At 43.8% G+C, this 24,093-nt stretch overlaps 1 protein-coding gene across 1 annotated transcript in view; it reads left to right on the top strand.

Moving 5' to 3' along the window:
• Positions 1 to 257: 257 nt before the first annotated feature.
• LOC122924736 (arylsulfatase B-like) overlaps positions 258 to 24,093 on the top strand; it is a 199,411-nt gene continuing 175,575 nt past the window's right edge. The window contains exons 1-4 of the mRNA XM_044276112.1: positions 258 to 567; positions 3,904 to 4,090; positions 16,937 to 17,127; positions 21,829 to 22,036. Coding sequence (XP_044132047.1) covers positions 271 to 567; positions 3,904 to 4,090; positions 16,937 to 17,127; positions 21,829 to 22,036 — 883 coding nt within the window. The 5' untranslated portion in view covers positions 258 to 270. The remainder of the gene's footprint in view (positions 568 to 3,903; positions 4,091 to 16,936; positions 17,128 to 21,828; positions 22,037 to 24,093) is intronic.

Here is a 24,093-nt window from a genome sequence, read left to right as displayed (position 1 = left end):
TTATACATTATACATAGTCCTGGCTGAGGTGTACACAGCAGTGTTATACATTATACACAGTCCTGGCTAAGGTGTACACAGCAGTGTTATACATTATACATAGTCCTGGCTGAGGTGTACACAGCAGTGTTATACATTATACATAGTCCTGGCTGAGGTGTACACAGCACATGACTCCCTCTATGACAGTTCATCACGGACATAAAGCTGTCCTGTGTGGGAGGGGAGGGGAGGGGAGGTGCAGGGCGGGCCGGAGCTGTCAGTTCCTGCATGAGTTTCCCTGAGAGCAGCACTGTGTCCCCAGTAGTCAGCATGGCAGGGCCGGGGATGCTGCTCCTCTGGGCCGGGCTGCTGCTCTGCCAGGATGCCACCACTGCTGCCCTTCCACCGCACATAGTCTTCGTCCTGGCGGACGACCTGGGCTTTAATGACGTGAGCTTCCACGGCTCGGAGATCAGAACCCCGACTCTGGACAGTCTGCGAAGCCAAGGCGTGGAGCTGGGCTCCTACTACGTGCAGCCGCTGTGCACCCCGTCCCGCAGCCAGCTGCTGAGCGGCAGGTACCAGGTCAGCCCGGGCAGGGGTGGAAGAGTTCTCGGGTCATGTGACTGGAGTTGGTCATGTGATCTCGGGAGCTGGTTACTGGGGCGGATTTGGGCTTCATCTATCTAGCTCGGCATTGTTACCCATAGCAACCATAGTTCTCTTATTATTGGGGCAGTAGATAAACTGAAAGCTGCAGTCTGCTTATTCTGAGCTCTGCGGACATTCGGGCTCTCCTTGGCCTCATGCACAACCACAGTGTTTTTGGTCTATGACCCATCCTCATATTTTGCAGATCGCACCAGAACCTATACATGTCTATAGCAGATCGGTGTCATTTGTGTGCTGTCCGTGCGGCAGGGCCACAAACAATAGAACTAGTGATGAGTGCCGCAAGCTTCGGATCCTACATTTGAAGTCGCTTCGCTCAAAACTTCGGATTAAGGCCGAGTTCACACGAACGTGTGTGATCCGTGGCGCAATACACAGCCACAGTTCCGTGTGCATTCCGCATCACGGATGCGGACCCATTCACTTCAATAGGTCCGCAAATCCGGAATTGCGGAACGGCCGCACGGAACGGGACCCCTCGGAAGCACTACGGAGTGCTTCCGTGGGGCTGCGTCCCGTACTTCCGTTCCGCAAAAAGATAGAACATGTCCTATCTTTTTGCGGAACGGGCGGATCGCGGACCCATTAAAGTGAATGGGTCCGCAATCTGAACGATCTGAACGTGTGAACTCGGACTAATGCTGCATGGAGATCCGTGTCGCATATACGACCTCCTAAGTTAGTTATTTGTAAAGTCTTCGGTATTTGGGGGGAGATTTATCAAACTGGTGTAAAGTGGAGCTGGTTTAGTTTTCTACTGTCGTGTCGCAGTCGCCGCATGTTGCAGTGCGACACCATAGACTATCAGTATAAAAATTGTAGCGCGACACATGTCGTCGTGTAGCCCTAGCCTTACACTGCAAGATGATCGCTAACAAGCGATTATCTGACAAAAAATCGGCAGGTGTAATACAGGCTTTAAGGCCACTTCCACAGTCAGTGTTTGATCAGTGATTTCCATCAGTGATTGTGAGCCAAAGCATAGAGAGAAGATATATTGGAAAGATTTGCACTTTTTGTGTTTCTGACCTGCATCTGGCTTCAGCTCACAATCACTGATCAAACACTGACTGTGTGACAGTGGCCTTGGGCCCCATGAACATGACAGTTTTTTGTTTTTTCAGCATCTAATTTATTGCACATTTGATGCAGATACATTCATTTCAAAGGGGCCACAAATAATACAGACAGCACGCCATGTGTCCATGTCCTATTCTTCTCCACTTTGCAGACTATGGGGCCCGTGGAAATTGCAGGATGCACACGTCCGGTAACCGTATTTTGCAGATCCGCTGTTCGCTATCTACAAAATACATGCGGTCATGTACATGCCTTATATACCAAAAAGTAAAGTAAAATGTGCCAAATTTATGAAAAGGTGCACCTCTTCAAAATCGTGGTGTTTCTGGGACTGTTCTAAAGACAGAAAACTAAATTGATGCCGGCTATGAGGAGGCTTGGAGTTGCTCTAACTTTTGCTTTTAACTTTTTTAGTAATAATAAATCTGTTAGAGGGTTGTTGGCCTTTCCCACCGTATTTCACTCCGTCCACTTAGCAGCGGGAAAAGTTGCATTTTTTTTTTTTTGCACAAACATAGCCATCATTTGTAACCCTATTATGCCTTAGTACTGGTGCAGATCGATCGATTCGACTCAGGGGTGTAGCTTAAAGAGGACCTTTCATCAGAATTAAACTTCTAAAGTAACTATGCAGGCATGTAGAGCAGCGCCCAGGGACCCCCCTGCACTTACTGGTATACCTGGGCGCCGCTCCGTTCTCCGGTAATTGCCTCCGGTATCTTTACAGTTAGGCTCCACCCAGGGGAACCTGACGTCGGCTCATTCTCCCATGCTGCAGCGCTGGCCAATCGCAGCGCTCAGCTCTCTCTCAGGCTCCCCCTTCCCTCAGTACTTTGTGGCAAGGGACAGGGAAACACATAGGGCCAGATTTATCATTAGCTCAAGTCAGAATAATGGAGTGAAAAAGTCGCAAATTTTTGCGCAATCGCTTAAACTGCGCAAAAATTTGCGACTTTTTTTCTGCTCTGCACTATGCTCGCCAGTTTTCTGAAAGTGGGCGTGTTTTCTTATGTAAATGAATCTCTAGACAGATTTACTATTGGGACTATTTAAAAAGTTGCAATTTCACTCCAGTGAGGACCATGCTTATCTTATGAGACTTTTTAATAGAACATGCGACTTTTTCATAAAAACGTGCGACTTTTGTAAAGCTGCTTACTGACGGATAAACTGCTACCGTCAAACCACATTTATCACAGTCTTAAAGGGCCGATCATAAATCTGACTTGGCTAAAACTGACTTTAGCCATAAGTGAAAGTGGAGTGAGCTGTCAGTGTCATGATAAATCTGGCCCATAGCCTTCATGCCACCTGAGGCAAAAATTGAAACGGCACCCCCCTCAATCCAAATTCTTGACCTAACCCGTTCCCTTCAACCAGAGGTGTAACTTGACCAGCATGTACAGTACTTTCAATAATACCAGTGTCCTCTTATATGGCACGAGGGTCTTTGGGCCCCCTCAGGCTCCTGGGCCCGGTAGCAACTGCTACCTCTGCACCCCCTATAGCTACGCCCCTGATTCGACTCCATTGCATAAGGTCTAACTGTACAATTTTTTTTCATTACTAGGAATGAGCGAACGTGTTTTTTTAGTTTGGCGTACAAGGTTTTGGTTCAAGTTATCTAAGAATTCCGTTATGGATTCCGCTACCATGGACCATAAGTTAGGGTCTGTGGTAGCGGAATTTATAACAGATTTCTTAGATAACCCGAACCTTGTACGCCGAGCTTGAAAACACAAGTTGGCTCATCCCTATTCATGGCATGTTCAGCAGATTTTAATTTTTCTTTTTTTTTGTGTGCAATCAGATCTTGCTTTCAAGTCGACCAAATATAAAATGCATTAGTTAGCATGAATTTTAATGTGTGACGTTCTGATGCCTTTTTTTTTTTTTTTTTTCTTTTATTTTTTTTTTTTTTTTTTTTATTCTCTGGCTGTGACCTTCTTATAGGACTCGGTAAAACTCTAGAAAAAGAACAGTACCAAAAGCTGTAAAAAATAAATAAAAACTATCCTAGTGATATGCCATCAGTGGGTGAAGCCTGCTGAGCTGTATATATGCTCGTATAATACACGTCTCGCTTTCTTTTATACATATTTTATTATATACAGCCTATTGATCTTGCTACTGATTTATTTATTTTTTTCTAAATTTTTGTCCCCCAAGATTCACACGGGGCTGCAGCATGAGATAATATGGCCGTGTCAGCCCCACTGTCTACCTCTTGATGAAAAGCTGCTGCCCCAGTTACTGAAGGAAGCCGGATATGCCACACACATGGTGGGAAAATGGCACCTTGGCCTTTATAAAAAGGACTGCCTTCCGACCCGCAGAGGATTCGACACTTACTTTGGTAATGTCTTTCTTAATTTCTTATCCTTAATCTGACTCTTAGACCGCTTTCTCACGAGTGAGTTCAGACTCGGAGCGTGAGTATAAGACAGCTCCCGTCCTGACCTCCCAGCATTGCCAGGGTCCATAGCATTATATTGATTTATGATGCTATGTAACCCTTAGAGGTCTGGAATGTATTGGATAACAGTGGCATAATGCTGTCAGTGTTATCCAATACATTCCAGAACTGTAAGGGTTACATAGTATCATAAATCAATATAATGCTATGTGACCCTGCAGTGCTAGGAGCTGTCTTATGCTCACGCGCCGAGTCTGAAGTGAAAGCGGCCTTAATGTGGTGTCGGTTTGTCACGTGTCTGTACAAGGGCTTACAATTTAAATAACATCGCAGGTATACACCCCTAAATTGAATATACCGACAAGGAAAAAGGGATGTTAAAAGGGACCAAAACAAAAATCTTTATTAAGTCACTAGGTAGTGGGGGTAAAGAATTAAATAAAACTACGCTTTGTTACTACCCTACAGCATCATTGGCCACGCAGGCTGGACAGGTATTGTTATCATAGCCACAGGGTAAGAAACGCCATAGACCCTGGGCCAACCTATGCCCCAGTCAGTCTGGACAATCACTGCTGCAAGGTCTATCTCATTAACCACTGGTCTGTAGCTAATACATGAAGTGTGTCCCGCTACAATGTCTGAGCAGCAGGAGCAAGGTGCAGACCGCCACACACGCTGCTATAGGAACAGCGGACAGGCTGCGAGAATGCTTAGACCTAATGAGCTACTAGTACAGAGGCCCCATCTGGTCTAGGGCTAAAAATCTAAGTACTGATACAGCTCTACATATCTAAGTACTGATACAACTCTACATATCTAAGTACTGGTACGGCTCTACGCGTTTCAGCATCAGAAACTATGTCACATCAGGAGCCTGTACTGTAGCCAAGACTGCAACTTTGCTTCAATGTACATAAAGATAGAAGGTGCGCGGTCCCTCTCTAACAGGAACCACGCTCCGTGAAACGGCCGCTCATGTGCTGGCTATATAACAAGGGTAGCTCCACCTACCCCCGCCGGTGAACGAAGAGCGGTCCGCCCCCACAGTGAATCCGAGCCATGTCACATGGGCCGACAAAGACGTCACGTGACCCGCATGGATCAACGCACTGTCAGAGAAGGGGGAGGAACCGCTTAGAGACAGCGCTCTATAGGTAAAACAGGGACAAGAAGGCGGATAATATACATAAGGCAAAGCTAAAGAGGATTGGACACAGCTGATCAGTGGGGATCCCAGGTGTTGGACCCCTACCGTTCAGATACCGATGACCTAGTCAGAAGGTTATCAGTAGAAAAGCCTTGGAAAACCCCATTTAATATCTATTGCAGGTCTATAGTTAGAATGTTTTATCGGATGGTCAATAAAGGACACTTATGGCTCGTTGTGTCAAAGGCCCAATCACTGGCTGAGGCGGGTCGTAGCAGAATTCACAGCCATTTCCTGCTTTGTAGAGGGAAGTGGGGTGCAGCGGGTACCCAGCACTGTCAGAACTGCATCGGCGGGGTTTAAAGAAGTTGTGTCACTTCAGTAAAAAGCTTTTATTATGTAGAGGAAGTTAATACAAGGCACTTACTAATGTATTGTGATTGTCCATATTGCCTCCTTTGCTGGCTGGATCCATGTTTCCATCACATTTTACACTGCTCATTTCCATGGTTATGTACACCCTGTAATCTATCAGCGGTGGCCGTGCTTGCACACTATAGAAAAAAGCACTAGTCTATGTGCGCTCCCACTGTCCTGGCCATCAGAGAGGACGGCACTTTTTTCTACAGTGTGCAAGCACGGCCACCGCTGATGAATTGCAGGGTGGTCGTAACCATATAAACGAGCAGTGTATAATGTGATGGAAAAATGAATCCAGTCAGCAAAGGAGGCAATATGGATAATCACAATATACAGACGTGGACAAAATTGTTGGTACCCTTTGGTCAATGAAAGAAAAAGTCACAATGGTCACAGAAATAACTTTAATCTGACAAAAGTAATAATAAATTAAAATTCTATAAATGTTAACCAATGAAAGTCAGACATTGTTTTTCAACCATGCTTCAACAGAATTATGTAAAAAAATAAACTCATGAAACAGGCATGGACAAAAATGATGGTACCCCTAGAAAACACAGAACATAATGTGACCAAAGGGACATGTTAATTCAAGGTGTGTCCACTAATTAGCATCACAGGTGTCTACAACCTTGTAATCAGCCATTGGGCCTATATATATGGCTCCAGGTAATCACTGTGTTGTTTGGTGATATGGTGTGTACCACACTCGACATGGACCAGAGGAAGCAAAGGAAAGAGCTGTCTCAAGAGATCAGAAAGAAAATTATAGACAAGCATGTTAAAGGTAAAGGCTATAAGACCATCTCCAAGCAACTAGATGTTCCTGTGAGTACAGTTGCACATATTATTCATAAGTTTAAGATCCATGGGACTGTAGCCAACCTCCCTGGACGTGGCCGCAGGAGGAAAATTGATGACAAATCTAAGAGACGGATAATCCGAATGGTAACAAAAGAGCCTAGAAAGACTTCTAAAGAGATTCAAGGTGAACTTCATGCTCAAGGAACATCAGTGTCAGATCGCACCATCCGTCGTTGTTTGAGCCAAAGTGGACTACATGGGAGACGACCAAGGAGGACACCATTGTTGAAAACGAATCATAAAAAAGCAAGACTGGAATATGCCAAACTACATGTTGACAAGCCACAAAGCTTCTGGGAGAATGTCCTGTGGACAGATGAGACAAAAATCGAAGTTTTTGCCAAGGCACATCAGCTGTATGTTCACAGACGAAAAAATGAAGCATATCAAGAAAAGAACACTGTCCCTACTGTGAAACATGGAGGAGGCTCTGTTATGTTCTGGGGCTGCTTTGCTGCGTCTGGCACAGGGTGTCTTGAATCTGTGCAGGGTACAATGAAATCTCAAGACTATCAAGGAATTCTAGAGAGAAATGTACTAGCCAGTGTCAGAAAGCTTGGTCTCAGTCGCAGGTCATGGGTCTTGCAACAGGACAATGACCCAAAACACACCGCTAAAAACACCCAAGAATGGCTAAGAGGAAAAAATTGGACTATTCTAAAGTGGCCTTCTATGAGCCCTGACCTCAATCCTATTGAGCATCTTTGGAAGGAGCTGAAACATGCAGTCTGGAAAAGGCACCCTTCAAACCGGACACAACTGGAGCAGTTTGCTCATGAGGAGTGGGCCAAAATACCTGCTGAGAGGTGCAGATGTCTCATTGACAGTTACAGGAAGCGTTTGATTGCAGTGATTGCCTCAAAAGGTTGCGCAACAAAATATTAAGTTAGGGGTACCATCATTTTTGTCCATGCCTGTTTCATGAGTTTATTTTTTTACATAATTCTGTTGAAGCATGGTTGAAAAACAATGTCTGACTTTCATTGGTTAACATTTATAGAATTTTAATTTATTATTACTTTTGTCAGATTAAAGTTATTTCTGTGACCATTGTGACTTTTTCTTTCATTGACCAAAGGGTACCAACAATTTTGTCCACGTCTGTATTAGTAAGTGGCTTGTATTAACTTTCTCTACAAGATAAATGAAAAACCCTTTAAGGAGCAAAGAGGGACTATCCTTTCAAAAGAAGGAAACTTGGGAGACTTGAAATAATTCACAGTACCACAATCTTGTTTAACTTGATGTGAAAGAAACTCTGTAGACACCAAAAATTACGTAATTATTTCAAATTTATTAAGTACCAAAACAGACATCCTAATGTGGAAACACCACTTTTGTTAAACTATGGAGACGGATATATATATATATATATACAGTACAGACCAAAAGTTTGGACACACTTTCTCATTCTAAGAGTTTTCTTTATTTTCATGACTATGAAAATTGTAGATTCACACTGAAGGCATCAAAACTATGAATGAACACATGTGGAATTATATACATAACGAAAAAGTGTGAAACAACAGAAAATATGTCATATTCTAGGTTCTTCAAAGTAGCCACATTTTGCTTTGATTACTGCTTTGCACACTCTTGGCATTCTCTTGATGGGCTTCAAGAGGTAGTCACCTGAAATGGTCTTCCAACAGTCTTGAAGGAGTTCCCAGAGATGCTTAACACTTGTTGGCCCTTTTGCCTTCTTTCTGCGGTCCAGCTCACCCCAAACCATCTCGATTGGGTTCAGCTCCGGTGACTGTGGAGGCCAGGTCATCTGGCGCAGCACCCCATCACTCTCCTTCATGGTCAAATAGCCCTTACACAGCCTGGAGGTGTGTTTTGGGGTCATTGTCCTGTTGAAAAATAAATGATGGTCCAACTAAACGCAAACCGGATGGAATAGCATGCCGCTGCAAGATGCTGTGGCAGCCATGCTGGTTCAGTATGCCTTCAATTTTGAATAAATCCCCAACAGTGTCACCAGCAAAGCACCCCCACACCATCACACCTCCTCCTCCATGCTTCACGGTGGGAACCAGGCAAGTAGAGTCCATCCGTTCACCTTTTCTGCGTCGCACAAAGACACGGTGGTTGGAACCAAAGATCTCAAATTTGGACTCCTCAGACCAAAGCACAGATTTCCACTGGTCTAATGTCCATTCCTTGTGTTCTTTAGCCCAAACAAGTCTCTTCTGCTTGTTGCCTGTCCTTAGCAGTGGTTTCCTAGCAGGTATTCTACCATGAAGGCCTGATTCACAGTCTCCTCTTAACAGTTGTTCTAGAGATGTGTCTGCTGCTAGAACTCTGTGTGGCATTGACCTGATCTCTAATCTGAGCTGCTGTTAACCTGCGATTTCTGAGGCTGGTGACTCGGATGAACTTATCCTCCGCAGCAGAGGTGACTCTTGGTCTTCCTTTCCTGGGGCGGTCCGCATGTGAGCCAGTTTCTTTGTAGCGCTTGATGGTTTTTGTGACTGCACTTGGGGGACACTTTCAAAGTTTTCCCAATTTTTCGGACTGACTGACCTTCATTTCTTAAAGTAATGATGGCCACTTGTTTTTCTTTACTTAGCTGCTTTTTTCTTGCCATAATACAAATTCTAACAGTCTATTCAGTAGGACTATCAGCTGTGTATCCACCTGACTTCTCCACAACGCAACTGATGGTCCCAACCCCATTTATAAGGCAAGAAATCCCACTTATTAAACCTGACAGGGCACACCTGTGAAGTGAAAACCATTTCAGGTGACTACCTCTTGAAGCTCATCAAGAGAATGCCAAGAGTGTGCAAAGCAGTAATCAAAGCAAAAGGTGGCTACTTTGAAGAACCTAGAATATGACATATTTTCAGTTGTTTCACACTTTTTTGTTATGTATATAATTCCACATGTGTTAATTCATAGTTTTGATGCCTTCAGTGTGAATCTACAATTTTCATAGTCATGAAAATAAAGAAAACTCTTAGAATGAGAAGGTGTGTCCAAACTTTTGGTCTGTACTGTGTTATATATAACAATGATAATCTATAACATATTCCGCAGCGCTTTACACTCAGAAGGTTCAAGTACAAACAGTCAAAAATAACATAGCAACAGACAAGTCAATAATAAGAACAAGAGAAATGAGTCCTGCTCACAAGAGCTTACAATCTATGAGGAGATTGTGGTGACACAAAAAGGTAAAAGTGTTTGTTTTGTACAATGGTCCAGCCATCTTGGGAAAGTATGGCAGTAGATATAAAGCTGCATGAGCCAGTCACCATCTAATACCTGTAGTGCTTCTGTGTGCATGGGTGTGGTGGAGGATCAGGTTCAGGAAATGATGATAAATGGTCTATATATGGAGAGGGGTTAGATTAGTGGATGTGATAGTCCACTCTAAAAAGATGTGTTTTTTAGGGAGCTCCTTAAAACTGTGTATATTGTGATTCAACCTAATTTCTGCAGGTAGGGCATTCAAGAGAACTGGTGCAGCTCGGGAGAAGTATTGAAGCCGGGAGTGAGAGGTTCAGATTATGGTGGATGTCAGTCAAAAATCCTTTAGAGAGCAAAGAGCACAGGTAGGGTGGTATACAGAGATGAGAGAAGAGATGTAGAAGGGTACAGCACTGTGGAGAGCTTTGTGAGTGAGAACAAGCAGTTGAATCCTGTACTGTATGGGCAACCAGTGCAATGACTGGCACAGGGTGGGGGCATCAGAGTAGCGGTTGGACAGATAGATGACCATGGCTGCTGCATTAAGGACAGATTGGTGAGGGGGAGGCCAATTAATAGCGAGTTACAGTAATCGAGGTGGGAATGTATCAGGGCAACAATGAAAGTTTTTGTTTCCGTAGTGAGAAAGGAGCGGATTCTAGAGATGTTTTTGAGATGCAGATATAAGGAGGCAAGAGATTTAATATAGGGGGTGAATGAAAGATCTGTGTCAAATGTAACACAGAGATAGCAGGCGTGCTGCATAGGAGGGATGATGGTGCCACACACTAAGTGGGGGATATCAGGTTTGGATAGTTTAGTAGATGGAGAGCATACAAGAAGTTCAGTTTTTGAAAGATTCAGTTTCAGATAGGGAGAGGACATGATGTAAGAGACAGTGGACAGACAGTCACTCGTGTTCTGTAATACAGCAGTGGTGATGTCAGGGGATGATGTGTATAGTTGTGTGTCATCAGCATAGATATGGTACTGGAAATCAAATCTGCTGATGGTCTGTCCAATTGGGGCTTTGTTGAGAGAGAAGAGGGCCTAGGACTGAACCCTGAGGAACCTCAGCAAGAGGGAGAGGAGAAGTGGAGACAGCAAATGATACACTGAAAGAGCGGTCAGAGAGATATGAAAAAAAAATAACAGGAGAGGGCAGTGTCCTTTAGGCTAATATATTGGAGCATAGTGAGTAGGAGATGATGGTCTACAGTGTCAAAAGCTGAAGAGAGGTCAAGGAGAATGAGCAGAGAGTAGTTACCGTTGCATTTTGCTGTCAGGAAGTGCTTTGTCACTTTGGTGAGGACAGTTTCTGTAGAATGTAGGGTGCGGAAACCAGATTGTAATGGATCAAGGAGAGAGTTAGTGGAGAGATAGCGGATGAGGCCAGACCAGTAGACCAGACACTCCAGGAGTTTAGAGATTGGAGACTGGTCTGTAGTTAGTTATGCAGGATGGGTTATATATACAGTACAGACCAAAAATTTGGACACACCTTCTCATTCAAAGAGTTTTCTTTATTTTCATGACTATGAAGGCATCAAAACTATGAATTAACACATGTGGAATTATATACATAACAAACAAGTGTGAAACAACTGAAAATATGTCATATTCTAGGTTCTTCAAAGTAGCCACCTTTTTGCTTTGATTTCTGCTTTGCACACTCTTGGCATTCTCTTGATGAGCTTCAAGAGGTAGTCACCTGAAATGGTCTTCCAACAGTCTTGAAGGAGTTCCCAGAGATGCTTAGCACTTGTTGGCCCTTTTGCCTTCACTCTGCGGTCCAGCTCACCCCAAACCATCTCGATTAGGTTCAGGTCCGGTGACTGTGGAGGCCAGGTCATCTGGCGCAGCACCCCATCACTCTCCTTCATGGTCAAATAGCCCTTACTTTCAAAGTTTTCCCAATTTTTCGGCTGACTGACTGACCTTCATTTCTTAAAGTAATGATGGCCACTCGTTTTTCTTTACTTTTCTTTACTGCTTTTTTCATGCCATAATACAAATTCTAACAGTCCTACTGAATAGACTATCAGCTGTGTATCCACCTGACTTCTCCTCAACGCCACTGATGGTCCCAACCCCATCAATAACGCAAGAAATCCCACTTATTAAACCTGGCAGGGCACACCTGTGAAGTGAAAACCATTTAAGGGGACTACCTCTTGAAGCTCATCAAGAGAATGCCAAGAGTTTGGAAAGCAGTAATCAAAGCAAAAGGTGGCTACTTTGAAGAACCTAGAATATGACATATTTTCAGTTGTTTCACACTTTTTTGTTATGTATATAATTCCACATGTGTTAATTCATAGTTTTGATGCCTTCAGTGTGAATCTACAATTTTCATAGTCATGAAAATAAAGAAAACTCTTTGAATGAGAAGGTGTGTCCAAACTTTTGGTCTGTACTGTATATACAATAATAGAGAAAGGTACACAAAACAAAAATACAAAGGGTCAATGCACGTCTGGGATACTATAAACGGGAAGGAGTTCCTCAATAGTGTCACTACTCCTCTACATTTTGAGGTGAATGCGGAGGAATAGAAAGTGGAATATTGCGAGTGAAAGTACTTAGGATGGGATGTGGTGGTGAAATGAGTCTCCTGAAGGCAGATGACGTCGGGCTTGTGTTTAATATAAACGGAGAAAGCTGTCTTTCTCTTTCGGGGGGAGTTTAGACCCCTCACATTATGCGTGAGTACCTTACACATGATGGTAGTTCAGGATCTTGCTATTAGTTTGGGGAGAAAACCAGACGCCATCCGCCGCCAGGGCCAACATCATCCCAGCAGCACCTCCCCCTCGAGCATTACAATGCGAATCCTTATGCCAAGTCTCCAAGAAACAAAGGATTAAACAGTTAAACATTGGAATAACATAATAAAACGTGGAACAAAATTGAGAGCTGGTAAGCTCATAATTAAAAGTAATCATAAGTGGGAGAAGCGAGTAGAGGGCTAGCCCGTATTTGACTAGCAGTACTCTCTCACAATAACCCATAAACAGGGACAACATGAAAATCCACATTATCGAACCCCTGAGTTAGAAGGGTTGGCCTCGCACAACACAGAGGCAGGGAACAACAGAGAATCCCCAAGAGATCTCAAACCAAGGAACAGAAATTTGCTACTGTCCCGATATGAAGAGTTCAGGTATTTCTTGATCTGCTTGATCCATTCGGTGTAGCAGGGACTTTGGTCCAGACCCTTGCCGGCCTCTGAGGTTTCGGGGATGAAGGACGATGAGCTTGAGGTTCGCAGGGGATCCCTGCTCGCTGCAGGACTTCCAGTCCCTCCGCCGGTGAATGGACTGTGTGAAGTCGGGAATTTAGCTGGAACGATAGGTTAAAGGGGAATCCCCACCTGTATCGAATGTGAGCTTTCTGCAGGGACTGTGTGACTGGTCTCATCTCACGGCGTCTACGGAGCGTAGAAGGAGCCAAGTCTGCATAAAGATGGACCGAAGCTGGAAGACCAGGTAACTCAGGGAGGTCCCTTGCTGCAGCCAGGATTTTATCTCTTGATTCCGGATGATGGAACTTAAGTATGACATCTCTAGGGAGATCCGTACTGCGAGGCTTCCCCAAAGCCCTGTGGACTCTGTCCATTTTCAGGAGATTGAGTTCTGTATGTGGTAGCAAGGCCGCAAACAGTGTGGTGAGGGTATCCTGTAGATCAGTGAAGGATTCAGGAAGGCCCCTGACCCTCAGGTTTCCCCGCCGAGACCGATTCTCGAGGTCTTTAAGTTTGAGCTCTAACTCTATCAGGTGAGCGTCATGGGAGGTAATATCCTCTTTATCACGGTCCAATGCATCGGACATGTCATCCATTCGTGTCTCCAAGTCAGAGACTCTATTTCCCAGATCTTGGATTTGGCGGGAAAACTCAGAGACTGCCTGAGATAGCTCAGTTTTAAACAGGGCTGCGATGTTCTTGTATAGATCGTTCTGACCTGTATTAGGAGCAGCTGTGTCCGGAGCGGGTCCGCCACCATCAGATGAGGTCGGGCTAGCAGGCTCTGATGGAGTGTCCGCCATGACAGTTTGCCTGGTCTGTCTGAATAACTCCGGTAAGGTTTGCGACGGGACCGGGGTGCCCGGAATTTTCGATCTCCCTTTAGTGCGGGTCATCTTCGGGGATCCCTGCATCGGTTTTGAGGCTGATTGGAGCCCAGTAAAAGGCGCTTAGATTAGGGAGAAAACGATAAGTGGAGCGGAGCTCACGGAAGCATGTCCTCCACGCGAGACCCGCGCATGCGCCCCCCCTAGTGTACCCATGTTTAACGGCTTTAGACGGGTGTACTCCTGTCTAACAGCTGTTAAATACTGTCCCATTGATTTCAATGGGGTCCGTCTGACAGTGACAACATGTCCTGTTTTTTGACGGCTGCTATTCGCAGGCCACTAAAAAAAGCTGCCATGTGAATCGCCCCTTTGACTTCAATGTGTTCTAAAATCTTGTAAATGTAGCCTAAAAGTGCCAGGCAACAGTTGTATAGATGGTATTGATAGGAATAGGACCCAGTAAAGTTCCACAATGTTGGGTGCACGTGTGCTGGAAGGACGCCATGTCTCACTCACAGGCAGGAAGCCTTGGCATGAAATCAGTAATACATGTGAATTTATGAATGAGAGCCTCTATTCACATTGTATTTCCTGTAGTCCTTCAGAATATGCACTGCATTGGGAGTTCACATGAGAGGTATGCAGTTGTATATATCATGGCTATTCGTCCAGGGTATATGCCCACACCTTGCTCTGAACAGGGGACATGTAATATTCTTCATTTTCCAGCAGTGTGTAGTTCTCTTTTCTCTTACTGTGGGGTCTCCGGAAATATTCTGAAACCTCCATATGTGTCCAGAGTAATACAGAAAATGGTAGATGGGGAAGAGGGGGATGAAGCTGCAGTTTCTTCCTCTGTCTCTCTCCCTCCACCTGATCATTTTGCTGCAGGGGAAATGGAGAGTGACATGGTGGCCTTTCAGATTTGCAAGAATGTGAGCTGCTGCTTGTTAATGACTTGAGTTTGGCTTGTAAGAGAAGGAGATGTCTATGACCACTATCCGATTTTAATATTCGTATCTGATCCAGACTATCAAGGGTAAGGTATTTTGGTGCCGTAGGCAGAACAGGCAAATTTCTTCCTCCCTTCCGAATCAATTTAAAGTGACCTTACTTTCTTATACACACACCATCAGGACACGGGTGACGAAGACCAGAGAGCGGCGAGTAAAGCCAACACCAATGCTCGTTAGTACAGAACGCCGAGGGAGCGGTGAGTATAGTGGTGCTGGCTTTGCTCCGCGCTCCCTGGGCCTTATACTAATGAGCTCTTCCACAATGGAGGTGTTTATAGTCATGATGATAATTTGAAAAACTGCAGCATGTCTTCAAATCTGTACCGATAAAAAGACCCCACTCACATTTATTAGACTGTACATTTAAAATTTTTAATTGTGGAATCCGCATCAAAAAAATCCACAAAGAAATTTCCAGCCACGTCCGAATGTGGTCTTATTGCAACTCAGAATATCAACAGTACACAACTAGGGTATGCTATCAATATCATATCAGTGGTGGTTTGGCACCCTGCATCCCCGCCAATCAACTGTTTAGTTGTAGCTCTGATGCTGAAACTACACAGCGCCGTCCATAGTGTAGTGGACAGAGCTTGTAACTGCAGTTCATTCAGTGGTAGCAGTGCTGCAGATACCGGCTCCATCCTCTACATAATGGACAGAGCTCTGTACTTTCGGCACCAGAACTAGAAGGTAACATCTGATCTGCAGAGGTGCGGGCTGTCCTGACGATAGGTCATCAATATCAAAGTCCTAGACAACCCCTTTAAGGCTTTTGCACAAAGATCCCTCAGGAATGGATTTCTGCTGACCATCGAGTTGCATTCGTGGAACCTAGCGGCTCAGAACGTGAACGCGTTCATGAACAGTTGTAATGTAGAAGTGCGAAATTACAAACTTATATCTTGTAACCATGTATGGGACTGCTTGAGATAACTGAACAGCAGTCCCATAGAGTTAGATCTAAGGGGTGGTGTGCTTCCTTGACTGCTGCTCCATACAGATAGGAGACCTCCCATTCTCAGCAGTAAGACCCCCACTGATCTAGCAGTTAGCTCTTATCCACTAGATATGAAATGCCTCATTACTGGAATACTCCTTTAATTATACAGTGATCCCCTCCCCTAGTATTTATGGCCAGGAAGGTGTTTAAAAAAGGAGAAAGACACACTTGCCTATTGAATGCCACTCCATTCCAGCAATAAGACTAAGGTTTCCAACAGACCGGAAGTGTAACGTCCCATCGGTGGTCACAAGCACTGCGTGCGCCCATGTACATAGTGGCAGATTTTTTTTTTAAATAAGACCGAACAACACCTCTAATGGCAAACTTGTTTTTAGTGCCAAGCTTGATTGTACCCATTAGGGGGCATGACTGATGCAAGTCTTACATCCAACAGAACTTAAGAAAACTACTTTCCTTAAAAGCCCCGATGGTTGTAGTGGGCTCTTTTACCTAGGAAAAGGCAAAGTAGCCCAGCATCTGCAAACAATGATTCTTCACTGATATCTCTTGAAAGCTTTAGGATGTAGAGTTACAGATGAAACCAGGCTGACGCGTTTTGAATGCAGTTGCATTTCTCCTCATGGGGAGCAACTGTAACGCTTCCAAACGCTTCAGCAATGATGTATCATCTGGACATTTTAATGAATATCGATAAGGGTCCATTCACACGTCCGTAAGTGTTTTGCGGATCCGCAAAACACGGACACCTGCAATGTGCGATCCGCTATTTGCAGACCGCACATCACAGACACTATAATAGAAAATGCCTTTTCTGGTCCGCAATTGCGGACAAGAATAAGACATGTTCTAGTTTTTTTCAGGAACGGAATTGCGGATCCCGGAAAAACGGATGCAGATGCGGATCCTGGAAATGCGGATTCGCATCCGTTCCAGCCCTATTGAAACGGAATAAGTCTGCAAATTGCAGAACGAATGCGGACCCAAATTACGGACGTATGAAGGGACCCTAAGGAATTAATCAATTTCTACTATGCCAGAATGAAGTCCATGCATGCCGCCATTATTTTACCTGCTTCTGACTTTCTGTATTTGTACTTCAGGATATCTTCTGGGCAGCGAGGATTATTATACCCATGACAGATGCTATGAAATCAAGGGTGTGAATAAAACCGTGTGCGCTCTTGATTTCCGAGATGGTGAAGTAGCAGCCAAAGGTTATGAGAAGAAGTACTCCACACATTTATTTACCGAAAGAGCTGTGGATCTCATAGCTAATCACAATCCTCAAACGGTGAGTACATGGGTGCAATTGGCGGCTGCTGCTAAGTTAAAGGGGTTCTCCGGATAAAAATAACACCAGCCCTAAACCTTACTGTGTGATGATATAAGTCAGATTATGAAGTTCTGAGTGCACTTTGACAACTGCAACATAATTGTGACCTGTGAGTCGCTCCCTGTGTTTACATCCCAGCACAAGAATCGTGGGGAGTATCTGTAGAATCGGGTCTCTGCTTCTCCATCACAGATCCAAGTAGGGCATGGCAGCCTCATTAGTATTCATTTCAGTGCAGTGAATACTAATGAAGATGTGTTCTGTATGGATCGGAGGAGCTGCCCTCTTCCAGCACATAGACTTTTACTAAAGAAATGATTTAACAGGTCTTCATCAGGATTTGAACCCCAGGCCTTCTGTGTGGCAGACAGAAGAGTTACCATTACATTACACACCTGCTCTGTTGGAAAGCAGAATTTTCTTCACATGTATAATACTAAATAAATAGTGTATTACTGAAATGAGAGGGGAAGAAAATGGTGCCAGTTACTAAGCACCATAATGAGTTCACTATTAGGGTTGTTGCGATACCAAAATTTTGATTAGATTTCGATACTATAAAAAAGTGTTGCGATACCACGCGGAAAAAATAAAACGCCCAAAAAGCCGCGTGCATTTCGCATAAAAAAAAAAATTGCGAATCGCACAGTTTTTATTTATTTATTTATTTTTCTGTTCCGGTGTTCACCGCATAGGACATTTAAAAAAAAATATTTTAATAGTTTGGACTTTTTGGAAGTGGTGTTATGTTTATTTATTTATTGTGTATATATTTAATATGTGAAATTGGGAAAGGGGGTGATTTATACTTAATATTATTATTTTTATTTTTTTACTTTTCATCCTTGTCCTATTCACCCTGATCGAGCTCTATTAGATGAATAGGATCTCACACTCTCCCTGCTGCTATGTGCATAGTACACACAGCAGCAAGGAGTTTACCATGGCAGCCAGGGCTTCAGTAACGTCCTGGTAACCGATAGGAGCCCCAGGATTACACTGCTGGGGCTCCGATCAGAAGCTGCCACCAATGAGGAGGTGGGGAGGGGAACCTGTGGCCAATGCCACCAATGATTTTAATGGGGGGTTGAGGGGGGGGCACACTGCGCCACCAATGATTTTAATAGGGGGGGTGCACTGCGCCACCAATGTTTTTAATACTGGGGGGGGCGGCTGCACTGCACCACCAATGATGATTAAAGAGAACCTGTCATAAACTTTAAGCTGCCCATACTAACGGCAGCATAAAGTAGAGACAGGTGAGTGGATTTCAGCGATCTGTCATTTAAAGGTTAAAAATAAGTGGTTGCCGAGAACCAACATCACAATCCTTGCAGACTGGGCCTGGAGAAGAGTCCCGGCCACCTGAGAAGAGTCCTGGTTATTCATGAAGTCCTGCTCTCCTGCCACCTGCTGATGACTGACCGGCTTCTACCTAGTTTTCTCTTTCTCTCTAGGAGAGAACTGCCAGTCATCAGCAGATGGACAGGAGAGAAGGAGATTAGGAATAACCAGGACTCTTCTCAGGTGGCTGAGACTTTTTTTTCAAGGCCCGGGCTAAAATGGTTATGATGCTGGTTCTCAGCAACCACTTTCTTTTCATTCATGAGTGATACACCGCTGACATCAGCATTTCTGTCACTATTTTATGCTGCCCTCAGTGAGGTCAGCATGAGGTTGATGACAGATTCCCTTTAACCTTTAATACAGGAGGCGGGTGCCAGCAGCAGAATCGCATAGCAGGGAGCTGCGATCAGCAGCAGTTAACTCTTAGGTGCCGCACCTCAGGGGTTAACTGCCGCTGATCGCGGCTATGTGATTCTGCTACCAGCACCTGTATTTGTATAAAACGTTAACTTTCATTGGTGGCGCAGTGCGCCTGCCCCTCCGCCCCTCTCTCTTCTTATTGGCAGCAGCGGCACAGGGGGAGGGAGATACGCCTTCTCCCCTGTGCTGCTGAGGAGAACACCGTGCGCGCTGACAGCAGCGCGCTCCATGTTCTCTGATGCTAGGCTGCGCAGTAGCGCATGCCTAGTATCGATAAATTTCAAATCCCGGTATCAAAGTATTGATTGGGTATCGATATTTCGATACCCGCAACAACCCTATTCACTATATTGTACAGCTTATTATGATTATAGGGATGACAAATACTGTTTTGCGATATTTCATACTAAGGATGTTACAAAAGCTTTTACGGTTTTGATTTAGTTATTTAGTGCATGTCCTATTTTTTTCTAGTTTGCGGACAAGGATAGGCATTATTACAATGGATCCACAAAAAAACGGATGCGATACGGAACGTCATCCGTTTTTTTTTGCGGATCCGCAATTTGCAGACCGCAAAACACATACGGTCTTGTGCATGTAGCCTAAGGCACAGCATCATTGCTGACATCACGTCTACAGGGCAGGATCCAGGAAAGGGGTCACTAGGTTACAGGCCTTGGCATGCCTCAGATGTAAATGTGATGCCTTTGGCATAGGGAACCAACACAGTGGAAAATGTCATGTGACCACGAAGGTGCAGGAAAACAGATATCACAGGGCAAGATGTGAATCTCACCCTTTTAACACCATAGGTGCTGCACCCATTGTAGGGAATGGGGACAGCACTTTAGTAACTAGCTCCATCCACTAAATAATGGATGAAGCTGTGTAGTTCCAGCATTAGGGCACACGACAGTATTTTGCGTTCAGTATACTGGCCGTTTTTTTTGTTCAGTATGCGGTACATATACTGAACCAAAGTGTCTCCATGTGCATTCCGTTTCAGTATTTCCGTACCGTGAAAAGATAGTACATGTCCTATTCTTGTCCGCAAATCACGGTGCTTGGCTCCATTCAAGTCAATGGGTCCGCAAAAAAAAAACGGAACACATATGGAAATGCTTCCGTATGTCTTCCGTATCTGTTCCGTTTTTGCTGAACCATCTATTGAAAATGTTATGCCCAGCCCAACTTTTTCTATGTATATGGCATACGGAAAAACTGAACGGAAAAGCGAAACGGAAGCACAACGGAAACAAAAAACGGAACAACGGACCGCAAAACACTGAAAAAGCCATACTGTCGTGTGCATGAGCCCTTAGAACTAGGTTCGCAGACAGCTGAATCTGCAAAAAAGAGTTATGACTCTTCAGCAAATACCATGCTCCAAAAAGTCAAATGGTGCACCTTCCCTTCTGAGCCCTGTCGTGTGCCCAGACAGCTGTTTATGACTACATATAGGATATTGCTTTACTTGGGAGAAATTGTATAACAAATTTGGGGTGATTTTTATTTTATTTTTTCTCCTGTTAATCCTTGTGAAAATAAAACCATATATTATTTAAAAAAATATATATTTTTTTCATTTTCATGGCCCAATTGTAATAAATTCTTTGAAACTGGTGGAGTAAAAATGCTCAGTATTCCTCTTGATATCTTTGAGGGTTGTAGTTTCCAAAATGACATCTTTTGGGGGGGTGTTTCTTAAGTTTTGGCACCTGAAAACCTCTTTAAACCTGAAAAACCTTCTGAGGCCAGTATTTGAGTGAAGTACCACACTACGACCACATATGGGATATTTCTAAAAACTGTTGAATTATGGTATTAAATATTGAGTTTTATTCTCCTTTTAATAGCCACTTTTTTTTTTTTAAAGAATGGGTTAAAATTGGAAATCTGGAAAAAAAAAAATTTATTTCACCTCCATTTCCCAATAATCGGTTTGAAAAATATCAAATATTCTTGAAAATGTGAAAAATTTCTTTTAAACTTATAAACCTTCTAACATCCCTAAAAAATAAACAGAACAATGATACCTACGGTAAATGTTATCTGGTAACAGTTTTGTGAGCTATGACTGTCTTAGGCTACTTTCACACTAGCGTTCGGGGCTCCGCTTCTGAGTTCCGTTTGAAGGCTCTCACAAGCGGCCCTGAACGAATCCGTCCAGCCCTAATGCATTCTGAGTGGATGCGGATCCGCTCAGAATGCATCAGTCTGGCACCGTTTGTCCTCCGCTGCGCTCAGCAGGCAGACACCCGAACACTGCTTGCAGCGTTCGGGTGTCCGCCTGGCCGTGCGGAGGCAAACGGATCCGTCCAGAGTTACAATGGAAGTCAATGGGGGTGGATCCGTTTGAAGGTGACACAATATGGTGGATTTTTCAAACGGATCCGCCCCCCATTGACTTTCAATGTAAAGTCTGGACTGATCCGTGTGATTACAAATTGTACTTAGACCTTTTTAGTGAAATATAATGCAGACGGATCCGTTCTGAACGGATACCATGGTTTGTATTATAGGAGCGGTTCCGTCTGTACAAATACCAGACGGATCCGCTCCGAACGCAAGTGTGAAAGTAGCCTTAAAAGTAGAAACTTAAAAAAAAAGCTCAGTTGGAAAATGAAAAGTTCAATATGATTGGATGGGAATCAATTGCTTTTTACAAATTTTTGGGCTAAAAATAATTTTTTCAATTAGTCTTTATTAAAAATATTGAGCTGTTTTTTTTAGCTCAAAATAAGTACAATGATATAATTTTAAAAATATTGCCGCCAAAGGTGTACATAGCCTTTAAGGGGTTAAATTAAAGAAGCGGACATTCACTGTAAGATGAAGAATAAACTTTCTCTAATGATCTTTCTGAGCGATGTCCTCCTTCTCTTGCAGCCTCTGTTCCTTTACCTGCCGTATCAAGCAGTTCACGCGCCTCTTCAGGTTCCACAGGAATATTTAGAGCCGTACAGTTTCATCCATGACCAGAACAGGCGCCATTATGCAGGGATGGTGTCCGTCCTGGATGAAGCGGTAGGAAATGTCACTGATGCGTTAAAGCAATATGGACTTTGGGACAACACCGTTTTCATATTCTCTACAGGTAAATATGAAGAGTTTCATTTATTAAAGTCTCATTTATCAAAACCTTTTAAGGGGATGATCACAGCCTGCGCAGAATCCCCCTCCTATTGTTTTCCATGAGAGGCTGCAGTTTGTGGTCACGACTGCTCCAGGAAAGGACATGTCTTTTCTTTACACAGTCGACGCTAGAAACTGCATCTGCATCTGCATGAGTGACAGAATCTCCGTCAAAATCCATCATGTGAACATCCCCTTAAAGAAAAAACTCTTTGTTGCCCATAATAACCAGTTAGATATCAGCTTATAATGCTATGGTATCATACAAGCTGAGATGTGATTAGTCGCTATGGGCAGAAAAGACAGTAAATCTACCTTATTATCTACTAGCGTATATACCCGTGTTATCCGGGTGTACATCTATCTATAGCAATATTTTCTAAGGCTAGTTTCACACAGGAACAGCCTGCCGGAGTTCACCGCCACGGCCGGATACTACCTTTCCCTCAGGGTTGTCAACCGTCCAGACATTTCTTCTGTTAGTGAAAAAATATTGTCCATGATAAAAAAAAAAAAAATTGAATTTTCTTTTTTTTTTTAAGGCTAGTGATTATTTTAGTGGTAATTCTCATCATTTTACAGCTGAAGGAAAAAAAATTCCGGTTGGCAACCCTGCTTTGCCTGCTGGAGCCCATTAACTATAATCTGACCCGGAGGAGATCCGGCCTGTTTCCGGCATCAGTGCCAGGATTCGGCCACACAAAAACTGCTGCTTGAAATCTCGGCATTGATGCAAGAAAACAGGTCCGATGCCCCTGGGTCCTGTTTTAGTCAATGGGGACCTGGCGGTGCTGCGGCAGTTTCCGGTTATGCCGGATGTGATGAACCCCCGGCAGACTCTTCTGCTGCTGGAACATTTTAGTGCTAATATAAACTAGCCTAATGCTATTCCCTACCTAGAAATACTCACTGTTGTTTTTGGCCGAATTAGAGAGGTAAAGAAGGCATCCCCCATTTTTTTTATTTATTATTTCATTAGGTTTTTTTCCTTTTAAAGGTCCCCAAACACATTAGTGTACAGTTGGCCAAAGCCACCGAGAACACAGCCAACAGTTTAAAGGGCATCTGTCAGCAGATTTGTACCTGTGAAACTGGCTGACCTGTTACATGTGCGCTTGGCAGCTGAAGGCATCTGTGTTGGTCCCATGTTAGTATGTGCCCACATTGCTGAGAAAAATGATGTTTTAATATATGCAAATGAGCCTCTAGGAGCAACGGGGGCATTGCCGTTACACCTAGAGGCTCTGCTCTCTCTGCAACTGGTGCACCCTCTGCACTTGGAGAGAACCAGGCAGTGAAAATGTCATCACACCGTATAATGAATTAATTAAAAGATAATTATATTTATATTTTATTAGTTTGAGCATTTTCAGATGCGTCCATAACAATGATGTTCATATTTTTTATTTGTAAAATTGGGAAAGGGGGTGATTACAATTTTTAATTCAGTTTTTTCTTGTCCGCAATTGCGGATAAAAATAGGACATGCTCTATATTTTTTGAGGGGCCGTGGAACAGAACAACGGATGCGGACAGCACATGGTGTGCTGTCCACAACTTTTGCAGCCCCATTGAAATGACTGGGTCCGCATCCGTTCCTCAAAAATGCAGAACAAAACCTACGGCCGTCTGAATGAGCCCTTATACAGAGGCTTAGATGTAAAGACGTGTTGTGTGCGTTAATCGCCACTAGAGGTCACTCGTTTACCATTTTGTCTCACAATTGGCAATCACAAATTTTAAAACTGTTCCCCCTCAATGGAAATGCACTTTTTTTTTTTTCTTACATCAGTTTTATGCTGGTGTCAGACACAACATTTACGTGCACTGGTCCAGTGTCCATAAACTGAAACCGCTGGACAGAAAAACGCTCCGTGTTATGCACTAATGCCAGTTATGATCCTTTAGGTGGGTTTAACCATGACCCTTATCAGTAGTTGGCATCTTTGTTCTGATTGGTATTTGCATTGCTACCAATACTTCCTATTATTTATGTATTTATTCCATATTACAATAACC

This window comes from Bufo gargarizans, chromosome 1, assembly GCF_014858855.1.
Source record: "Bufo gargarizans isolate SCDJY-AF-19 chromosome 1, ASM1485885v1, whole genome shotgun sequence".
NCBI lineage: Eukaryota > Metazoa > Chordata > Amphibia > Anura > Bufonidae > Bufo > Bufo gargarizans.
The sequence above is the reverse complement of the archived record's forward strand: the minus strand, read 5'-3'. Positions and strand labels throughout refer to the sequence as shown.